The 23,952-nt window shown below is 35.5% G+C and overlaps 1 protein-coding gene across 4 annotated transcripts in view; it reads left to right on the top strand.

Annotated features, from left to right (window-relative positions):
• Positions 1-19,670, top strand: part of RHOBTB3 (Rho related BTB domain containing 3) — a 70,404-nt gene extending 50,734 nt beyond the window's left edge. For all 4 annotated transcript variants that reach the window (XM_083354567.1, XM_083354568.1, XM_083354570.1 and 1 more), the window contains 9 exons: positions 330-481; positions 1,965-2,076; positions 4,503-4,868; positions 5,924-6,036; positions 8,008-8,128; positions 11,079-11,252; positions 15,202-15,368; positions 15,956-16,052; positions 16,854-19,670. In XM_083354567.1, coding sequence (XP_083210693.1) covers positions 330-481; positions 1,965-2,076; positions 4,503-4,868; positions 5,924-6,036; positions 8,008-8,128; positions 11,079-11,252; positions 15,202-15,368; positions 15,956-16,052; positions 16,854-16,969 — 1,418 coding nt within the window. In that variant the 3' untranslated portion in view covers positions 16,970-19,670. The remainder of the gene's footprint in view (positions 1-329; positions 482-1,964; positions 2,077-4,502; positions 4,869-5,923; positions 6,037-8,007; positions 8,129-11,078; positions 11,253-15,201; positions 15,369-15,955; positions 16,053-16,853) is intronic.
• The last annotated feature ends 4,282 nt before the right edge of the window (positions 19,671-23,952 follow it).

Raw genomic sequence — 23,952 nt, 5'->3', positions numbered from 1 at the left:
TACAGTATAAGAACAGTAATTTTAGTATAGTAAATCATATTTGTATTTAGGTGGGAAGTAATTCAGCATCATAAAAAACTTTGATGCAATTGTTTTTCAGATAAATCTAAGCATGAAGAATTTAAAAAAATATATAGAGAAAAGTAATATCTAATAATAAAACTTCAAGTTAAAATATATAATTATAAAAATATAATTCTTCTCCAAGTATGGTCTTTATGGCTATAATACTCTATGATTTAATGCATAACTAACATAGTAGAGTTTAGAATAATTAAAAAAGAACCAGTTTATTTAAACTATTTTGCATGAATTGTTTGTTTTCACAGAAGTCCCCTGCACTTGTCCTTTGTGTATCTCAGACAGAGGTAGCTGTGTTACAGCTTCTGAAGGAATTCAGCTTGCTAAAGAACTAGGAGCCACTTACTTGGAACTGCATAGCCTCAATGATTTTTACATAGGAAAATATTTTGGTGGGGTGGTAAGTATAATACGTTAAGATGCAAACTCTTTTACTTTTTTTCTTTTGAGTTTGCAAAATTCAGATGTTTAGTGGGAAGAATTGTGAAGCTACATGACACAAAATCAGGGCCCATGCTTTGATATAATTGGATAAGTCAGTCTTCTGCAAATTGGCATCCTTCAGATACATTTGGATTGAAACTTTCAGAATTCTCAGCCAACATGATTTTTGCTGAAAAGTGCAATCCTACTACTGCAGAAGGTCAATAATTTGGGGAGAGCTGATTTAAAATTTTATTACTTTAGTTTATGTAAACTATTTTTATAACTATACATTTGGTAATGGAAATGTAATTGGTATTTTTTTCTCAGTACGCTGCAGAATCTTATAGAAAGAGAGAGTGATAGTCATCTGATAGAAGTCAGTGTAGACATTCTAGCCATGGTTATATTTAATATTCTAAAATACATTTTTTAAAGAATTGCAACATTTCTAAGTGCTGGTAAAATAAAAATGAAATGGTTTTTATTGCCACTTTTTAAAAATATATCTCTTATAATGTTATATAACTATTATTGCATTTATATCTTACACAAAAATTCTGTGAAGTAGTAAACACTATGTGAAAACTTGTACTCTGAGGATAAGCATATTAATACCCTACTTGGTATTATCTTTCCTTACAAACTGCAATGTTTAATTATTCCTAGTTCTGCCACAAGTCTAAATAAATAATAATATGGGTTTAATCACACATGTGAGTTTGGATCGTTAACTCTATCTTATATAACCTTATATAACCTGTTTATATAACCTTTATAAAATTATAATTTTATATAAATTACTTATTTTGTTATGATGAGCTTTTAATATTTTATTATAGTGGTCCTAGAAAGTTGTGTTATTAAATCAGGAAGGAAAAGTAGACCTTATATCATATGTCATTCTGCCTATTTGTTGCAGTGAAAGGTGATGGCAGCATGGACGGTCACCTCAGGAACTGTGAACACTTGGTGTTTTGTCTCTTGATCTCTCAGATGTACAACCTTCAATGGCAATTCTAGCTGGGTATTTATGTGATTTCACAGAAAATGAAATTACATGATTTGGTCCAGGAATCAGGATTTTCCCTTCATTTTTGCTCCATCATACTTGACACTATGAAAAAGCACTTTCTAACCCTTTTAGTACTGTACAGCAGGGGTGTCAAAGTGCTGGCCCATGGGCCGGATGCATCACCCCAAAACCACACCCACCCCATTGCTGGCAATGGGAAAAAAGTCACGATACATCGTGACACGTCACGTGATGTCGCGAGTTTGACACCCGTGCTCTACAGTCAGCTGCATTTTTGTAACAAATATATAATCTTGTTAGATTACTTTCTGCTGGCTTTACTTTGTGAGAATTAAACAGTTTTTCAGCAGGATTGCAAACTATATATTCAGAGTATTTATGCAGGAAAGTTTAGATTAACAACATGTGTTTTGTTTGATTTTAGCTGGAGTATTTTATGATACAAAGCTTGAATCAAAAATCATCTGAAAAAATGAAGAAAAGGAAGAAAAGCCATAAATGTCATGGAGTTAAGCCACCTCAGCTTGATCAGCCAGGTGCCTTCCAATGTCTGTTGCAGTGGATTGTATAATATCACTTGCAGAACTCATGAAATTAGAATTTAAAATTGTATTTCCTAATGGAATCGGCAACCTTTCCGGGCCAGGGATAGGGTGTCATGGACAATGCAGCATTTCGAAATGACTTTCATGAGAGGAGCTCATTCTTAAAATGATTGTGGTCATGAATATAATTTCTCATAAAATATCACATTCTCAGGAACAAGAAGTTGTAAGTTGAGATTACCTGTAGGGTTAGTCCTTTCCTTCTTTTTTTCTTGAAGATAGGCAGGAGTGCATTAAAACAAAATACTGGTCTCTAGTCATATACCAGAAGAATTCAAAACAAAAAAATGGTAGCAAGATGGAAACTAGAACATCCATTTGAATGCTTTTGGTTTTTTTTTAAATAATAGTATTGTCCAGAGTCTTTATCAGTGTGTAGATACTTGTGTCTGGATATGGGCATGTTTTCCATCAATTACATAGGGCATAATGTTCTCTGATTATATAAAATACAGGAAGACGTTGATGTAGAATTATCAGGTTCAGATAATTCTGAGAGAAATTTAGTATGATGTAAAGTATTGGCGAATTATGAGCAGATAATTATTATTTTATGTTTCATTCCCCAATGTAAATTGGACATCTCAAAATGCTTTTTATTTTTTTAGGATAAACATAGAGTGTCAGATTACAAAATTGCAAAACAATAAATTGGTATTATACACACACACACACACACACACACACACATATGTATGTATATATATATATGTATATGTATGTATGCATATATGTATATGTATGTATGCATGCGTATGTATGTATGTATATAGGTTGGATGAGAAGCAAAACGTCTTCAAGGAAAAACAAACTCCAGTTTCCTTTTGAAAAAGTACTTTGGGACAACCATGACTTGGGTGACCGAGAATCTCCATAGACCTTCAGATCAGTTTGTTCAAGTCAGTCCTGGCAACTGTCTGTACTAGATTCTTTAAAATTAAGATCTCTTAGATTAGAAAAATCACTTAGATTTTTCCTTTCATACAGGATTGAGCAACCCTTTTGTGCCTGGTAGGAGCATAGATTATAGTGGGTGAAATAATGAGGCAAACTGAGCAGAGTCATGTCACATACATGGGAAGGTCTGTTTTAGGGCTGACAATGACAGCTCTGCTGACAGAGAAGTTTCTGAAAGGTGCAGAAAAAGGGGGTGATAATTATGTTTCCCTGGTGCCCAACCTCCATTCGTGATTTCAGTTCTTCAGCTGCCTCTTCTTCATGTGAACAATGGTGGCAACTTTAGTTTTTTCTTCTTCTCCAGATAGCATCTTAGCTCTTTTTATTTTAAGAACTGTTAGTATTCTTAAAACTGTTAGAAGATATTCAGTCAGAAAGAAATAAAACCTTGAGCAACTTTGCTGCCCTTGTAAATTAAATCATCTTTAATTCAGCAAAAATGTCTGTTGCGTTATTCAGAGTACAAACACTCTTTATACTCTGAATATAATACCAATATGAAAACCTAGATTTGAAATTCAATTGTTGCATATGGAGTGAAATTATGTTCTTAATAGCAAATCTGAACTATACAGTGCAGTTTTGTGCTGGAAATGCTTTTTAATGCTATTGCCTATGAGGATTTAACTTTTGAGTAAAGTTCTTCAAGATTTTAGGATAAATGTAGTTGGAGTACAAATTTGTAATAAGCTACCAGTGTCTGGGCAACAGCTCCTCATAGCTTGCCGAATGCTCTAGTAGCTAATGGATTTTCCCCCCGACTTTTCTCTGCTGCTATTTCCATCTTCCCTCACCTTAATTATAATTTTAGTCTGATGCTGAACAACCAGTTCTTTTACAGTGTTCTTTTCTGGCCAAGTTGATTTTTTTTTGCTTCAATTATTACATTTTTATCTAGTAACATTTTTATATAGTAAAAGTAGTCTAAGAACATGTCTTTATTATAATAAACCATTAATCCATTAAACCAAATATTATGAAATAATTCACAATTCTTCCATATTTGAAATTATTATGAAATTTCAACAAATATGTAGTTCTGTATTTTTTGTAGCTGGATATTTGAAGTTTCCTATCTAGCAGCAGAACTGTCTTACTAAAAAATTCTTCATAAAGCTCTTTTTTATGAGACAAAGTAAGTTGTCAGCCACATTTTAATTTAGTGTTTATATGAAATCAGCCAGTCTGGTGAGTTTTAGTTTCTCCTGCAAATATGTAAAATGGGAAGGTGGACAAATGATAAAAGCACCTTGTTCCAAGACAAGACAAATCATGTGGATTATCATATTTTATGTAGGTAAGGATAGAGTTTCAATTATGATAATCTTATGAACAATGATTTTATGAGCAGTTTATTTATTAATTTTTTTCTAATATATGCTCTCTCTCTTTTTTTTTAGAAAAAATGCCTATCTTAAAAGGCGAAGCCTCACATTATGACTCTGATTTACATAACTTGTTGTTCTGCTGCCAGTGTGTTGATGTGATATTTTACTCTGAAGACTTGAAGGAGGTAGCAAAAGCACACAGGATTGTTTTATGCTCTATTAGCCATGTCTTCATGTTACTTTTTAATGTGAAGAACCCAACTGACATTCAGGATTCTTCTATCATTAGAACTGCTCAGTCTCTCTTTGCAGCCACTCAGGAAACTCTGTTTCCCATATTAAAACATGGCACATCATGTGGTTCACCAGTAAGAGTCATTGTTAAAGACTCATTCTTCTGCTCTTGTTTGACAGATATTCTGCACTTCATTTATTCAGGTATCCTCTCACAATAGTTCCAGCTGTTTATTGTCTGTTAACAAGGAAGAGGTTACTTACTGCAAGGAAACTACATATTATTTTATTAATATGGAAGCCTATGTATTTTGAGTTAGCGTATACTTTGGCAATATCACTTCAGAGTACAAGTGGAGACATGTGCCTAGTCCATCAAACTATTCCAGAGAAGCCCATTTAAAAAAAGAAATAGTAGATATGCTGTGCCCTGATATTCTTATAAAAAGGCTCCTTTACCATAGGGTTGCTTCTGTAAGCACATGGATCGCCCACCAACGTCCACTTACGTGCTTATTAGATTTATTCCCTAAGTGGGGAGCCCATGTTTTCCATTAGGTGTGTATGCATCAGAAGAAGAGTATGGGAATGCAAAAGAATTTGATATTGAAGATACCTGGATACACACGTGAGGTTACGTTTTTTCAATGTAAGTTGCTTCAGAACAAAAATATTTGCTCTCTACTGCCAAATCCAGAAAGGAGATTTATAACCACGCGGGACCCCAGCCATCTGAATGCCGGTCATATTATGGAGAACTTTCAGCAGACTTTGAGGAATATCACATAGTATTTTCTATTTTCCTTGATCATTTAAAAGTCAGTAGGCAACCCATGACCTGTTGGGTGATCATAGTGGTATTTCCTTACCAGATTCCTCAATGCCTTCAACAGTGGTATATGTTCTAATGTACTGAAAAGTTCTTATAAATTCAGAGAGCTATTCAGAGATACATCTGCCTTGAAAGTTTCATGTTGAACTGTATGGCATAATCAAACATAATTGCTGCTTCCGAAAAAATGTGTGGCTGTGCCCTCTGACAGAATATCAGTGAAATTTCTATGGGTGAATGGGTAAAATTTGCCTTTTATTAGATTTGGTGAAAATGCAGTGGAATCTATAAAAGTTAAGTACTGTTTGCAACCGAGCTACAATATTTAAGGGAGTCATACGCACATCAGATTGGTAATAAAGATACCTTGTGCTAAAAGTGTAATGTCCTGTATGCCATTTTAATAGTATTTGTTTCATATCTTTAGGTGCTTTCCAATGGGACCTATTGGAAGAGCATGTTAAAAAGAAACTGAAGAATCCTGGAAATGTTGAGCTTGTTCTTGACAGAGTAAAATGTATCTTGAAAATTCCAGGAAAGGCAAGTTGAAATCTTACCTTTATTATAAGAAAAGATGCAAAGAGATCTATTTTTTATCCCTCAAACAAGAGGCTTATACTTATTTAGAAAAAGTATTAATATTTATAATAAAAAGCACTGTTAAGATTCTTAAAAGCAAATTAAAAATTTAGAGATTTGCATAGATCATGGTAAACAGTAGTTTTTAATGGGGAGAAGTATTTGCTAAATAAGGAAGGATCTTTTATTATGTTTCTTGAATACTGGAACAGAAGTATAAATCCATAAAGCTTTTGTAAGTGCACTCATGTTAACTTAATGTGAAAAAGAAAGAATATGATTTTTGAAATAACCATCAGTAAGATGTGCGAAAGGTTTTGGTATCACTTCTCTTTTTCTCAAATAATTCCAATTTGCTGTGACATAAGTTGAGACTAATACAAATGGCACCCTTTTGTTTATTCCATAAATAGAACAGACACTTTTGTTGTATAAGTTAATATATTATTGTAAATAATAAACCCAATTAAAATAGTATGGACAGAACTATTGATATATTTAACCTAATATTTTGTGGCATACTCTTTTGAGGAAATCTGATATTATTAATATTAATATATTAGTAACAATATGTTAAGTCATACATCAAAAATGTCTGTCCTATGGACTATGGAATACAGCATAATATAAGAAAAAAATATGAAAAATGAAATATAAATTTGGTTTGATAAAATACTGAACAAAGTAAGGTGGGATGAGATTGTAAACACGTCTAGTCATTATTGCTAAAAATTACAATTTGGTTTGAGAGAGAGAGTGAGAATTGTGTTGATTGAAAGAGTGGAAAACTCCAATTAAAGCATGGGTGTTATAACATTATTAACTAAATTCTTCCCTATAAGTCAAATACTTCTATATTTTTCATTTTCCAAGGGAGATAGGATTTTTGGAAGAAGTACACTTTACAGAAACAATATTACTATAGTAAAGACTTTTCTCACAGCTGCCTTTCTACAGTTCCCTTGTGTTATCTTTTAGGACTTGGGCTCTGCTTGTTTGTGGTGTACTAAAGCTTTCTATTGTTAGTAATGATTTGCACTCTTTTTTCCTCTCGCCTTGCATTTCTCAGCATTAATTATACCCTTCACCAATTGGTCTCAAGCCTACTTGTAAATTCCATCACTTCAGTTGGTGCCTTTTTTATTACATTTCCTGCCCAGCTCCATGCTCAGTTTGTTGGCAGCATTCCTTTAAATTCATAGGCTTCATTGAATTTGTTTCATTAGCCTCTATGTCTGGTAAGAGTCCAGCATTCAATCGTTTTTTTCAGGGACATCTTTTTATGAAGTTAGATTTCCAATTCCCTGGATTTTCATTTAGGAATATGTACAAACACCTTGCCTGGTAAGCTTCTGCCTACAGCACTCTTTCTCCATTGGAAGGTTGATTCTTGCAATAGATATTGTATCATAATTGTCCACTGAGGTTGTGCCTCCCATGATTTACAGACAAAAATATGATAATAGAAAAATTATAAAGGAAGTTCTAGATATCAAGAGCTCTAGAGGTGATATTTATAAAACAGTGAATTGGAATAACTTGCCTCCAGAAGTTGTGAATGGAAGTTTTTAAGAATTTGGACAAACATTTGTCTGAAATGGTATAGGGCAGGGGTGTCAAACTGCCGGCTGTGGAACGGATGCATCAGGGCGAAACCGCGCCCATCCCATTGCCAGCAATGGAAAAAAAGTTGCAAGACATCACGACACGTCACATGACACTGCGAGTTTGACAACTCTGGTACAGGGTTTCCTGCCTAAGGAGAGGGTTGGACTAGAAGACCTTCAATGTCTCTTCCAACTCTGTTATTCTATTCTAAGGACCAAAGATAAAATTGATTTCAGTTGGTATAATAGCACTAGCATAGCTAGAAAAAAATTAAAAACTTCAAGTTAAAAAAACTATGTATTTAACCATCTTCTCATTCTGCAGGTTAACAGTTCCCAAAATTATAGAACTTATTTGTCAAAAAGACCGCTACATTTATGTAACAGCTCTCTCAGACTTTTCTTTAACACAACGGTGTTAGCTGATGTCATGTTCAAAATACAAGGTATGAGATAAAGTATCACTGTTTTTTTTCATATTTTCTTTAAATAATACAAAATAATGGTAACATATCTCCTGAACCTTTAAGACAACATTTTCTTGACTTAATGAGGAAACAATATTAACATAAAAATGAGAAACTAATCCTTTCCTTTCACTAGAGGACCAGCTGGGCGATCTTGAGCAAGTCAGTGTCTTTCAGTCCTGGGAAGGAAGCAATGGCAAAAAAAAAAAAAACCGTCCCACCTTGCCAAGAAAACTGCAGGGACTAAGTCCAGGCAATTGCCAGGAGTCCAACACTGCCTCAAAACTAGTATATAAAAAAATTAAAAATCTTGCAAAGCTGAGTACTGAATTGAAAACCCACATCTTTTTCCTTGGGTAAAGATTTTTGTACTACTTTGTTGTGTTTCCAATCAAATATCTGAGGGGAAGGGAACCCTGTGCATCATTACCTCTTCATTGACTTTAGTGACACTTAAACACATTGTAGGCAAAAATTCTGCCTTTAGCTGTTTTTGTGCATAAACATAAATGACTAATAAAACGGCTTTTATTGATTTTAAATTATTTAATTAAATGATGCTTGGTAAAACAAAAAGTATTAGATTTTCTGAATCTGTGAAATAGGATTATGTGTCCAAAGAAATTATTTTCTAGATATCACTTTATTATGAAAAGAATCCATAAGCTAAACTGAAAACAAACAGGTCTTTGAAATGCAGCAACATAACTTGGCAATAGAAACAGTTTGCTTTTGAATGTTAATCTTTGGACATTTTGTGTAGGAAGTGGAGGAACAATGGGTGTCATTGCTTGTTTCAAAATTCCAAAGAGAAATAAAGTGATATGAACCAAAGTGCCATGGTTCACAAAAACAATGAAAACAATTATTCATTTGTATGTTAAAGAAATTCCTCTTTAAAGAAATTAAAAAGGGAGTCTCTCTTTTAATATATCTTAAGAATGTGTAGAGAATAAGGAAGATGACAGAAATAGGCAAGAACTGCTATCTAGGCAAATGAAACATTTTAAAGCCCTGAGACACATGATAAAAAGTGATTCAAGCAGACATCTCCCTGATTCACTTGAGTATAAGAAGTGGGGAGGGGGAGTGAGGGAAGGGTCAGCACAATCAAACTTATAATTTTCTGTTATTATAGTTAATCTCAATAAACATAATTTAGTCTTTCTATGCAATTGACTTCCTGGTTTGTTCTACCTTGTGGGGCTGATAGAATGTAGTGCACAAATTAATGAAAACTGCATATTTTTTATGATGACTGAATTGTTGCCAAAAAAATATGTGCTGGCCCGCTCCCCCCACCCTTGTATGGCCAGAGTTCTACAGGTGTTTATTCAACCCCTCCCAAACAGGTCCTCAGAAAGCACTCCTGTGCACAGGTCCAGATTCCAAGCTTAGTATAGCAAGAGTCACTGGGTAACCGAGTCCAATGGGCACACACAAAGTCCAGGAAAGCAGTCCACAAGTCAAACAGGACACATGGCATGAGCACACAAGGCACAGAACTGGGCACAACAACATTCAAATCCTTAGGACAGGATTAAGTAGGCAACACCTCCTCATGAGTAGTCTAGCTGACTGACACTGTATATGTCTCCTCGCTGCTCTATCTGTCCTTGGATCTGGAGGAGGTGTGAACTCCACCTCCTTCTCATTGCTAATGGGTGGCCGCTGCTCCCAGGCCTGCCTGGAGCCTCCTGGCCAACTTGCTCCAGCTGTAATCAACCCAGTTGAGGCTGCTTCATTAGGCTAGCATTCTATGAGCCCCAATCTTGACCAATACATGGCTCCACACTTTCCTCTGCAGACTCAAACTTGCCCTCCTCTGAACTGACATCTGGAGAGGGGTCTGTGGGTGGGGGTGGATCCATGACAATATATTAGTTCCAGAACCATTTTAATGATAAGGTTCAGCTGAATATGTGAAGGGATAATTAGGAGTACTTTTATGGATATGCAAAATATTGTTCTGTTCTTGATGAATAAATGATGATGGCTCTTAAGTAGTCATTAGCGAGTACCATGCATGAATATGCTTATAAATAAATACCTTGTCAGAATATATTGCTGCAGAATAATGCATTAAAAATAGGAAATGTTAAAAGGTTTTTTTTCTTAACAGTAGATCAAATGTCTAAGTGCTTTTTGGCAACTTCATTTTCAAAGAAATAGTCTGCTTAATTGGAGCTTTCCATTACACCTGCAAAATAAATGTCCTTCAGTCTATTTTTTATTTCCTTTTAAAGAAAGAGGTAGAATTTGTGTTGGGCACTATTGCTGTGTTAATTAATGGAAACAGACCTTTCCAAAACCAATTTGTTTTTGCAATACAGTACAAATCTTGGATCTGAGACACTTGAACAGGAGCAGTATTATTTAGGAATGGATTTTGAACCATAGTATGATTTATTTTTAAGTATGTTTACTAAAATAAATCCCACCAAATTGAATAAGATTCACAAATCAGAATATTTTATGCTAAACAGATGGTGGATACAGATTCCATTAAATCTAAATTCATATATATATATATATGTTTATCTAGGATAAATTGAAACTTACAGTATATGATTTCAGTGTTAATAAAAACAATCCAAAATATCTTCTTGAGATGTTTTAGAAATGTAATACCCAGATTTCGCAGTCAGCAGAGCATGGGACCTGCTGGCTTGAAATTTGCAGTCCCAAAATAGCTGGAGTCTATGATATTTGGGGAGGCAATTATATACTACCATAAATCAAGTTTAACTATACATTTATTCTCGTTCTGAGTTGAAGTGCAATGCCTTCCTTGAAATATTGATGCTTGAACAATCTTGCCGTTTATAAATATTTTGCAGCGGAAACATTTATAATTAATAATTATAAATTATTTCTTACCATGCCTGACTCACATGGTTCTGTTTTCATTCTATCTCTTTCCTTGTAGGTGCTACAGTACCAGCTCACAAAGCAGTCCTGGTGGCTCGCTGTGAAGTAATGGCTGCTATGTTTAGTGGCAACTATATTGAATCAAATAGTTTCTTGGTTCCAGTTTATGGAATTTCCAAAGATACATTTCTGTCTTTTTTAGAGTATCTATACACAGACTCCTGTTGTCCAGGTATGTAAATATTAAATTACAGTGGGCATCATTTTGAATAGCATTTAATACTGTGAAAGCCAAAAAAGGAATTTTGGACTGAAAGTCTTGGCTTTTCAGATATATTGATTTTTGCATTTGGATATAAATAACTTGGAATGTTATGTTGTTACCTTTTATTAAATGATGGTAAAATATCTCAGCAAAATATTAACATTAGTCAGAAATAGATGCTTCTTTAAGCTTGATTCTGTTTATTCTAAAATGAGATTCCTAAAAGTCTGAATCGTTGTTGTTAGTTGCCAAGTTGTGTCTGACCCATGGCAACCCCATGGATAACGTTCCTCCAGGTTTTCCTGTCTACCATCTTCTGGAGTCCATTTAGGCTTACGCCTACTACTTCAGTGACTCCATCCAGCCACCTCATTCTCTGTCGTCCCCTTCTCTTGCCCTCAACCTTTCCCAGCATTAGGCTCTTCTCCAATGAGTTCTTCCTTCTCATTAGGTGGCCAAAGTATTTGAGTTTCAACTTCAGGATCTTGCCTTCTAAAGAGCAGTCAGGGTTGATCTCCTCTAGGACTAACCGGTTTGATTGCCTTGCAGTCCAAGGGACTCACAGGAGTCTTCTCCAGCACCACAGTTCAAAGGCCTCAATTCTTTGGCAGTCAGCCTTTCTTATGGTCCAACTTTCACAGCCATACTGTCAAGTTTCCGACGTATGGGCTTTTCAAGTGACTCTGCTAACATCTAATTTTATTGCTTGACAAATACATTGCAACTGGGAAGACCATAGCCTTAACTATATGCACTTTTGTTGGCAGGGTGATGTCTCTGCTTTTTAGTGTGCTGTCTAGATTTGCCATGGCTTTTCTTCCCAGGAGCAAGTATCTTTTAATTTCTTGGCTGCAGTCCCCGTCTGCGGTGATCTTGGAACCCAGGAAAATAAAATCTGTCACTACCTCCATTTCTTCCCCATCTATTTGCCAAGAATTGAGAGGGCCAGATGCCATGATGTTGGTTTTCTTAATCTTAAGTTTCAATCCAACTTTTGTTCTCTTCTTCTTCACCCATAACAAGAAGCTCTTTAGTTCCTCTTCACTTTCTGCCATTAGAGTGGTATCATCTGCATATCTTAGGTTGTTGATATTTCTCCCGGCAATCTTAATTCCAACTTTTGATTCATCTATCCCTGCCTTTCTCATGATGTGCTCTGCAAATAAGTTAAACAGGCAAGGCGACAGTATATAGCCTTGCCAGACTCCTTTCCCAATTTTGAATGAAACAGTGGTTCCGTGTCCAGTTCTCACTGTTGCTTCTTGACCCACATATAGGTTTCTCAAGAGACAAATAAGATGGTCTGGTACTCCCATCTCTTTAAGAACTTGCCACAGTTTGTTGTGATCCACACAATCAAATGCTTTACCATAGTCAATGAAGCAGAAGTAGATGTTTTTCTGGAACTCCCTAGCTTTCTCCACGATCCAGCATATGTTGGCAATTTGATCTCTAGTTCCTCTGCCTCTTTGAAATCCTGCCTGTACTTCTGGTAGTTCTTGATCCACATACTGCTGGAGTCTAGCTTGTAGGATTTTAAGCATAACTTTAATAGCACATGAAATGAGTACAATGGTGCGATAGTTTGAACATTCCCTGGCACTGCCTTTCTTTGGAATTGGAATGTAAACTGATCTTTTCCAATCCTGTGGCCACTGTTGAGTTTTCCAAATTTGCTGGCAAATTGAGTGTAGCACTTTTACTGCATCGTCTTTTAAGATTTTAAATAGCTCAGCTGGAATACTGTCACCTCCACTGGCTTTGTTGTTGCTCAGCTTTCCTAAGGCCCACTTCACTTTACATTCTAGTATGTCTGGCTCGAGGTCAGTGATCACCTCATCGTGGTTATCAGGGACGTTAAGCTCGTTCTTGTATAGTTCTTCTGTGTAATTTTGCCACCTCTTCTTAATCTCTTCTGCCTCTGTTAGGTCCCTGTCATTTTAGTCCTTTATCATGCCCATTTTTGCATGAAATGTTCCCTTCATCTCTCCAGTTTTCCTGAAGAGATCTCTGGTCCTCCCTATTCTATTGTTTTATTTCTTTCCACTGTTCATTTAAGAAGGCATCCTTATCCCTTCTAGCTATTCTCTGGAATTCTGCATTCAATTGGGTGTATCTTTTTTTCTCTTGCCTTTCCTTCCCTCCTTTCTTCAGCTATTTGCAAAGCTTCCTCAGACAGCCATTTTGCTTTCTTGCATTTCTTTTTCTTTGGGATGGTTTTGGTTGCTACCTCTTGTACAACATTGCGAACCTTCGTCCATAGTTCTTCAGGCACTCTGTCTATCAGATCTAATTCCTTAAATCTATTTGTTACGTCTACTGTATATTCATGAGGGATATGATTTAGTTCATACCTGAGTGGCCTAGTGCTTTCCCCTACTTTCTTCAGTTTAAGCCTAAATTTTGCAACGAGAAGCTTATGGTTTGAGCCACAGTCAGCTCCGGGTCTTGTTTTTACTGACTGTATAGAGCTTCTCCATCTTTGGCTGCAGAGCATATAGTCAGTCTGATTTCTGTGTTGACCGTCTGGTGATGTCCATGTGTAGAGCCATCTCTTGGGTTGTTGGAAAAGAGTGTTTGCTATGACCATCGCATTCTCTTGACAAAATTCTATCAGCCTGTGCCCTGCTTCATTTTGTACTCCAAGGCCAATCTCGCCTGTTATTCCGGTTATCTTTTGGCTTCCTACTTTAGCATTACAATCCCCCATGATGATAAGGACATCACTTTTTGGTGTTAGTTCTATAAGGTGCTATAGGGCTTCATAGAACCGGTCAATTTCATCCTCTTCAGCACCGGTGGTTGGGGCATAGACTTGGACTACTGTGATATTGAATGGTTTGCCTTGGATTCGAACTGAGATCATTCTGTCATTTTGAGGATTGTATCCCAGTATTGCTTTTCCTATTCTTTTATTGACTATGAAGGCTACTCCGTTTCTGCTGAGGGATTCTTGCCCGCAGTAGTATACCTGATTAAATTCACCCATTCCTGTCCATTTTAGTTCGCTGATACCTAAGATGTCAATGTTTAGTCTTGTCATCTCTTGTTTGACCACGTCCAGCTTTCCTTGATTCATGGATCTTACATTCCAGGTTCCTATGGAGAAAAAGTCTTTACAGCATCGGACTTTCCTTTCACCACCAGACATATCCACAGCTGAGCGTCCTTTTGGCTTTGGCCCAGTCGCTTCATTCTTTCTGGCGCTACTAGTACTAGCCCTCTGCTCTTCCCCAGTAGCATATTGGACGCCTTCCAACCTGAGGGGCTCATCTTCCAGTGTCATATCTTTTTGCCTTTTGGTACTGTCCATGGGATTTTCATGGCAAAGATACTAGAGTGGGTTGCCATTTTCTTCTCCAGTGGATCACGTTTTGTCAGAACTCTCTGCTATGACCTGTCCGTCTTGGGTGGCCCTGCACGGCATAGCTCGTAGCTTCATTGAATTACGCAAACCCCTTCGCCACGACAAGGCAGTAATCCATGAAGGGGTCTGAATCATTATTAATTGAAATAAAAGAAATGATTTAAATTTAGTTAATTCAGACAGCTAAAAGGCGTGTATGTTGAATAAAATAATTTTTATACAACCTGTTTTTACTTCAAGAAAGACACTTTTGTGTTTATTAATTTGCAAGTGACTTTGATGTATGTTTTTGGGTGTGAATAAGTGAAAGCAACATATTTAAACATGCATTGTGTTCATCCTTGGGGTAGCCATTTTGAAGGGATGGGATGAAGATCTATTTCACAAATCTCAAATCTCAAGTGTTTTTACAATAGATTATATTTAGTGGCAGAATGTTTTAAAAAACTAATTCTGAATCAGTATTAAAGGGATTAGAAACTAATACAATATTTAAACTGATATATAATTATTACACCAATTTTAATCTGGGTTTGATATTTTAATCAGCCAGCATTCTGCAAGCCATGTCACTTTTAATATGTGCTGAGATGTACCAAGTTTCAAGGCTCCAGCACATCTGTGAACTTTATATAATTACACAACTTCAGAGCATGCCTAGTAGAGAATTAACATCTACAAGTCTGAGTGTTGTCAGCTTGCTTCAGAAAGCAAAGGTAAGAGCTCCCTGTTGATATGTTGTTTGTCTGCATCTTTTCTCTAGTTAGCAACTTAACAACCGTGTTACTAACTTAACAACTGTGGTGATTCACAAGTGTGACAAGAAAGGTAATAAAATGGGGCAAAATTCACTTAACAACTGTTTCACTTAGTAACAGAAATGCTGGGCTGAATTTGTATAAACTTGATTCCAAGGGGAAAGGATAGTTGAAAATATATTCCTTTTTCATTATTAACAAAGTGATTTGTGGAAAGATGTCAATACTAATATTAATTTGAAGTTCTTTTCATAATGCTACATTATTTCCCATGCAAATTACTGTCTTGTTTCTTCTGTCACACGTACAGTGTGAACTGCTAATACTTTATCTGAATTGAGACAGCAGGGCAAGAATAGGAGATCATCCCATCACATGGTATTTGGGTCTCAAACCAAGTAGACATTCCGGTCGACAGCCCAGTATCTTAACCGTTAGACCACCACCATCTTTCTATAAATTAAAGATTTATTCTAGTTACTGTATTTAACCCAAACTCCTTGCTATAGTACCAATACTCCTTTGTTTATAAATCTTTTTTCTAGTTTCATAACTCAGATTGCCTTTCAAATTGGCTGCTTCATTTTATTGCTTCTAATTACTTAATCTTCAGTCAGAAACCTGAATTTGAAGATCTTTCAGGTAACTGACAACTTGTTTTCTAAATAATTTGATGCTATTTAAAGAGACAAATTACGTTGTTTTCCATATCAAATAGATGTATAGATAGATATTCTTTTAACCAGAGGGCAGGATTCTGTCTTGCCATCAGTTTCAAATCAAGTGGAAACTGTCTTTCTACCTTTAATTAAGTCCTAATCCTTAAGAAAGGAGGCTTGGAAAGGTTGCAGGGGAGACTCCAAAATGCTTGTGAAGTGGGAGAATGACTTGGAGGGATTAAAGAAACCCAGGCCTAAAACATGCCCTAGACACCTCATGATTGGACTATTGCAACACATTCTTCATGGAGCTCCCCTTGGAGACCATCTGGAAGCTACAGCTGGTTCAAAAGACAGTGGCATGAGCACTATTGGACACTAATAGTAATAATAGTAATAATTTATTAAATATGTATGCCGCCTGCCTCTCATGCCCATGCGTCATAGGTGGTACATGAGCTGGTTACCAATCAGCTTCTGGGTGTAGTTCAAGGTGTTAGTCATTACCTATAAAAGCCCTTGATTATTTGCAGCATCACCTGTCTCAGATTGCTTTTACCCGTCCCAATAACCATCAGGCTCAGTGGGTGCACTCCAGGTCTTTTCAGTTAAATGTTGTTATCTTGTCAGACTGAGGAAGGATCAGACATACTTTGATAAGATAAACAATACAGATTTCTGGCTTATAAAGAAAAAAAAATCCTAGACCTAAAGAATTATTAGGCTGGATCAGCAGCCTTCTAGTACTAAAAAGATATACAGTCATTTCCTTCTTTTTCTACAGTGGAAGAACGCAATTTCATAGAGATGCACAGATGGCCTTCTAGTATGTACCTGAGACAGCTTGCGGAATACAGGAACTATATTCATTCTCGGAAATGTCATTGTCTAATAATGTAAAAAATGATCTTATTTATGAATGATTGCGCTTCAGAAATCTTAAAAATGGAATTTGATATTTAGCTTAAATGTTGCACTTGCTAATGAATAACTACTGTACTGTTTAAAAGCATGGGAAACGCATTGTAACATATGCATTTACTAAGATGAATTTCAGTTTTATTGTTAGGTCTGATTGTATACTTTCAGGTTTTTTAGAAAAATATGTACTAATTTGAAATATTGGTTAGCCTATCATGTATCTAGGATTCCAGGAGCATGAAGGAGAGATTCTGCATCCATTAGTCACTTTTTTTAGCTATTTCTTTTGAATATTTTAGTAAGTTATTTATGAGTTTTAGAAATTTTATGTTTTGTAAAAACACAGAGCTTGTAAAAAGAACATTCTATTTTGGAATAAAAAATGTATCTCCTCCCAATCTGCATAAAATTTCTGGAAAAAAATCTCAGAAAATTATTTAACTTTCCCCCTCACTGAGGAATGTAGTATAGTGAAAGAGTGTAGTGTGGTTTTTCTAGATACTGTAAAACAAAATTGTGTATGAAAAATATTTTGGTTTCTTTTCTGTATAATTGCATATATAGAAGTCTTTTCTTAAGGTTTTTTCTCATGCAAAAATAACCCATTTATGATATTCTGACATTAACAATTTTAAATTCTTCCCACCAAGTAGATAATAATTTAACAATCATTTCATAATTTTGAAAACAATATTATTCCTAAAAAGGTGTGTGTAAATTCAAGCAGTAGCCTCTGTGTGTTTGTATTTATTTAATTCATCCCTGAAAGCTATGCTATAGTTTGTTTCCTACATTTAGTATATGAGAGGCCAAGAGAAAAAGAAGGAAATGCTAAATTTACTTATTCTGATCACATGGATCCAAGACTTTTTATGCTCTTGGGGCATAAACATGCAAATCCAGTGATTTCTATAATTCCCTTCTCATTTCACTGAAGAATTCAACTGGGGTTTGTGGTGCATGCCCACTTTTCCCAGACATATTTTATCCATTGACAAGGGATTCTTGTCAATTTTTCAAGATAGGTCTGGCCAAGTTTCTGAGGATTTCATATCTTCCTAGAAAGCAGGAAGTACCTCCCATTTTTGCATAGGTGCACATTATTACTAAGATTGTAGTATTTTCTATCTTTACATGTGGTTAAGTGAATGTTTTACAACTCACATGGACCTGCAGAGACCTCCACATTGTATCCTCCAGATGTACAAAGGTGGCATTAGCACGTTCCAATGTTAATTGAAGCAACATTTGAATCAGGAACTATCTGACACATAGCACACGCTTTCAGAGAAAATGCACTATTTTACCCACATATGTTACAATGGCTCTTATAAATAATGTTTTATATAATGTTTTGTATTTTTTTAAAAAAATGCCAAGTAGAATACTACAAACTAATTTATTTCTACTAGTGGAATTTTATTAAGGAAACTTAAAAACATTTTCGGCATTTTTGTACGAGTGTATGTTCCATGGAAATAGATACATTAAAATCAATTTATAACCCGTTCCTTTGCTTTAATTTAAAAATGGTAATGCAGTATATTTTTTATAGATGAGTACAATAAAAATGATACTTCCCATATAAATTGCCTATTTGTTAAGTAACTGAGCACAGTATTGTCTACTAAAACCACAATAAATTACAAACTGATTTGGTATTTAATTAGTGATTTTATCTAGGCATAATTTTTCAAATGACTCAAATGTTATAAGATTATGATTTAGTGTAAATGTTCCTTTTATCTGAAAGTTGACAAGTGTATACAAATAATTATGATACCGTAATTACATTTCATCCTCAAAATATTAACATTCCAACACAGCAAAGTAGACAAAGGTAATTATAGATGACAGTATGAAGCAGAAATATATTTTTCTGCAACTTAGAAAAGTGAGAATGCTGTTAGAAACCTAGTGTATAGGGACAGAATGGGAAGCTACATATGGAAAACCTTATGTTCATGAATTCTCACATACATAGGAATACTGTATTGTTGAACATCTTTGAATTCACCTGCAGATATGCATAACTAGTAACCTGCAAATCCTTGGCTGCCATGTTTTGCAAAATAGCTCATAAAAATGACAGCATTCATAGTTTGTTCGGGATGCACATGCACTGCACTATAATCTCTTCTCAGATTATGACAGCTGTTCATAGTCCTTCAGATTCATAGGATTAAGTTGTATACTATATTTCTTAAACTTTATAATGGACAGTTATGTCTATTGTGAAAGATAATCTGCAGCGGCTTCTACATTTCTGATAGCATTATATTTATTAATACCCAAGAACTGATAAGTAGTACTATATAGACATCACATATTGAATGCATTACTTTAAAATCTATTTTTATAAGAAAAGTATTTCTATTTACACACTGTTACTGTTTTTTAATGAATAAATGTCAGTATCAAGCCAGCATGGAAGTTTATAGAGATGCAACCCTAACATTGAAGTTAAACTGTTTGTTGAAATTTATCACATGAATGATTGTGGCTTTGCTGCAAAAATGCCCCTTTATTTTGGCATGTGTTGGGTATGTAATAATTTTACAGGTTAACAGGTTCTTAAATTCACAATATTTAATTATGCTATTTAATTCCTTGTAATATGATATTTTTATTAAGTGCTTATTTCATGTCACGATCCATTAAAAACTGCAGTCCAAACACGTTTTAAGCTGTCTGTATTTGATTTGATCTTAGCATTTAAAGTAGAAAAATTTATCACACACGGTATATGCTTATTTATAAGTATTTGATTGGCAATGCAAAACTGCAGATTTTGACTAGGAAGAGGTATGTCATAATGTGCAGAAAAGTGAATGTGGCACCTGGCTGGAAACAGACACAGTAATCTTTCTGAAGCACTGTGTAGCCTTATATTTTCCTTTTTCAATGCTTTGAAGCCAGTGTTGATTCCTGATCACTGCCTGGACAAGTCCCTGCAGTATTCTTCAGTAAGATTTCAGAAGTAGCTTACCTTGGGCTAAAGAAGAAAGAGAGCTATGTTTTTCTTAAAAAATAAAATTCTTTTCAGCCAATCCTGATATTGCTCCCAGTTAAAATGATTTAGGGATTTGGTGAACTATTCGGTCCAGTGATATTAAAAGACCTCAAAACTTAATCATAAAGACAAACTTTCATTCAGTCAAGCAAATAAGAGATGAAAAGGCTCACTAACCTGTAAGGTGTAGAGGTAGTTCTTGACTTGTGACTGGTTGCGTGGCAGCCATTCAAAGTTCTGAAGGACAGCCCTGGGGGTACATCTGACCTGGATTCAAAGTTCTGACCTCCACTCTCTCCAAGGGTCTTATGACCACACTTCAGCTTGTATTTATTGCAGTGTCGTGCAATCATGTGATGTTTTCCCAAAACCAGCAATTGCAATTTTATTTAAAACTGGCCCATAGAAAACCTTTGGCTCGTTTAACTACCATGGCATTTGCTTAATAACCATGGTGTTTGTTTAAAGCATGTCACAAAAAAGCTCATAAAATCAGGTGGGTCAATGGTAATGACAGGCTTTATTACAGTTGTAACTCAATGACTACACCTGTATTGGAAAGGTAAATAGATCCTTTGTTACAATCTCTCCCCCCTCTCCTTCCCTCCCTCCCTGCCCTCTCTTGTCAGGGGCAAAAAAACCACCCAAAGATTTGGCAATAGTTAATTATAGCAGCTAAGTTGAAGAATTCAGTGGTTTTCTGGCATACAAGGATGGCTTCTTTCACAGGAGGGACCACTGTTGTATGCCAGAAAAAGCAGTTTTAATATTTGTGTGTGAGAGAGGGAGGGAGGGAGAACAAAGACATTGTGACCAAGGATACCGGTAATAGATTGGGTTGTGGTTTTTTTTTCAATAGATTCCAAATAAGTATCTCAACCTGTGCCATATTTGGGTGAACTACTTAGTACCGGAATCGCTAATGACCAATATAAATGAGTGGACCCCTATTGAAGTGACTGTTGTTACTTAACTAATACATCTGAGACATATACTTTGAAAACCTGAAAAGAACTATGCAATAATTATTTTACTTTACAAAAGGAGAACTAGTTTACCAAATTGCAGATCAGTCTATTATAGTTAGTAAATTTTATGTATGACATCTCTATTAGAAATTAATTGCTATTTAGTGAAAAAAGAGTGAAAAAGCAAGCAACTTTGGCAAAGCAAGGGTTAATGCTACATCATTTTGCTTAAAGGAATTAAAGGAATGTATTTTGGCATTCTTTTCAATGTTTACACTATAGCAGGGGCTCCAACCTTGGCAACTTTAAGAATTGTAGACTTCAATTCCCAAAATGGCTGGCTGGGGAATGCTGGGAGTTGAAGTCCACAAGTCTTAAAGTTGCCAAGGCTGGAGACCCTTGCAGTACATCATTTTATATTTAACGTTAAAAGTTTCAGATGCAATTCACAACTCCTATTTTCCTATGCTCCCCAATAAATCCATAGTCACCCCAAAGCACCCCACCAACACCTAACATCCAGCAAAGGATTTAGATAATAGTGAGATGAGGGTCTGAATGGAGATGTTTGCCTTTCTGTTCAGAAAACTCTACTGATGTCCCTAATCAAGGCCAACCTTAGTCCAGGATTTTGTTTCTCATAGTGGCCAGCTAGGTTCCCCTGTTATGCTTGTAAATAAGAGATGGTGACATTCTCCTGTCTTATTTTTACTTCTCCTATCGGGGGCATTTGAAAATATCCTGCTTCCAATCCAGAATAGTTACGATTTGACCCAGGTGAATTTACCTTTCCCTCTTTGAAAACAATACATCCATCATCCTTGCAAAAATAAATACATAGATTCATTACATGTTGACTGAAGAAATACTTTATTTTGTTTATTCCCAGTCTTGGTTTGTCTTAACATTTTGTAAGAGAAAGAAAATGTCTATGTTACTGTGCCTCAGCGATATTTTATGTACCTCAATCTTATCCTTACCCCATGTTTCTGTGTCTTTTATCCAAAATAGGAATGCTCGGACATTCTAAACTTTTCTTATAGGGAAGGTGTTCAGTTCTTCTGATAATTTTGTTCCCTTCTTCCACACTTGTACCCTTTTTCAAATGGTGTTTAAAAAATTATGTTTGTTGACTGAAACAATAAGGTAACAATAGTAACGTTTTATATTATAAATTGGTATATTCCCATGAGCAGTAAATAACTATGCTCTAGCACAGGGGTCCTCCATGGACCGGTACTAGGCCACAGCATGCCAGCAACCGATCCACACAAACAAGCAAAGCTCCATCCATGGGATGCAGACAGCACACAAAACCACGCACTCTCTGGTCCGTGGAAAAACCTTTCTCCACGGACCCAGTCCCTGGTGCCCAAAAGGTTGGGGACCTCTGCTCTAGCAGTTTATGTTTAAATTAGGCATTTACTTGTAAGGACAGAACATAGCTGAGAAGCAGCTTAAAAACATGCATAGTTTTATGTTGTTTTAAAATCCATTATTTTGTACACCAATCATATTATATTAATACATGTATCTAATGACACCAGCTTCAAAAAGGAACCTTCTATTATACCACTTGGCAACACTTAAAATAATGGCCTCATCCTTTCAAACTAACATTTTTTTGAAAAATTAAACTTCATAAATGCCTGAACTGTGACAAGAAAATATGTTTGTCAAATAATAAAAAATCTTTCAACAGACTCATTTGACATTAATGCTTATTATTACTGTACTCACAAATCCAAGCAGTCTGTGTCACTTTATGATCACACTATGTAGAAATATAGGAAACAATCTTCAAAATATGCCAGATTTTTTTTGATAGCAGAGCACATAACTCAATAGATTAGAAACCCTACACAATTGTATGCAAAAGCAGGATCAGATTGTGTATTTGATGAACCCCTAGGACAGAGGTAGGGAGCCTTGGCTGTTTTATGACTCGTGGACTTCAACTCCTAGAATTCCTGAGCCAGCTAAAAGAGCCGAGGTTGCCTACCCCTGCCCTAGGAGAACAGAAATTGACACAATCTCTATATGCACAATCATATTGCATATTTGAGTGTATACTTCACTGTAGTTATTGAATCTGGGTTCTAAATATGTAAGGGAGAAACTGTTACATATGAGAAGCTGTTACATAAGTAGAAATGAAATTTGAGAAGGATGATCTTCCTCTGGTGTGTTTATATAATTTTACATTTTCTGCAACACAGAAATGTAATGCCTTTTAAAAAGCAACCCTTTAAACAAATGTATTGTGTATATATAGTTGAACATACTTTTTTTAAAGCATTAATGGTTAATTTTGCAATTGAAAATCATGTTAAATCTTCAATGCTGAAATTATTTAATTATTTAAATTAAGTCTCCACAACAGGAAGCAGCACTGGATTCAAATTCTTCCATCATTCAAGAAAGTTGCTTTCCTAATGAACTGTTCCTATGGTTAACAAAAGTAGAAACCTCTATTAAAAATAAGATTTCTTATATGTATGGATGAAAGAAAAAGCCAGCCAGGTTATTAAAGAACTGTGGGAACTGAAATCCAACATCTCTGGAGTGCTCCGAACTGGAGAAGCTATAATAAGATGCCTACCTATTTTAAAAGGAAGACTAGACAGTTCTACTGCTAAAGAAACATGAAGAACTATTTCTATCACAACAAATGTCTAATTTTGACATCTTGCAGCAAAACCTGAACTTTTTAAACTTTTAAACACAGAAGTCAATATTGTAGCGCCTTTAGATTGTAAATATAAGAAAGCAAGGTGTGTGTGTTGGGGGTGTGTGTTCAGGGGAAGCAGAGTAATTCTTGTGTAAGGAACGATTTTAAAGATTTTCATTACGGTATCAGTTTAAGTTGTTTTTAACCATTTAGTCGTGTCTGGCTCTTGGTGACTTTCTAGGCAAGTGCTTTGCATGCTACCTTGTCAAGCACAGCTTCTTTCAATTGTTGAATTTTCAACTTTGCATCA

Source organism: Vipera ursinii (assembly GCF_947247035.1).
Source record: "Vipera ursinii genome assembly, chromosome: 2".
Taxonomy (NCBI): domain Eukaryota; kingdom Metazoa; phylum Chordata; class Lepidosauria; order Squamata; family Viperidae; genus Vipera; species Vipera ursinii.
This window is presented reverse-complemented; position numbering and strand designations above follow the sequence as displayed.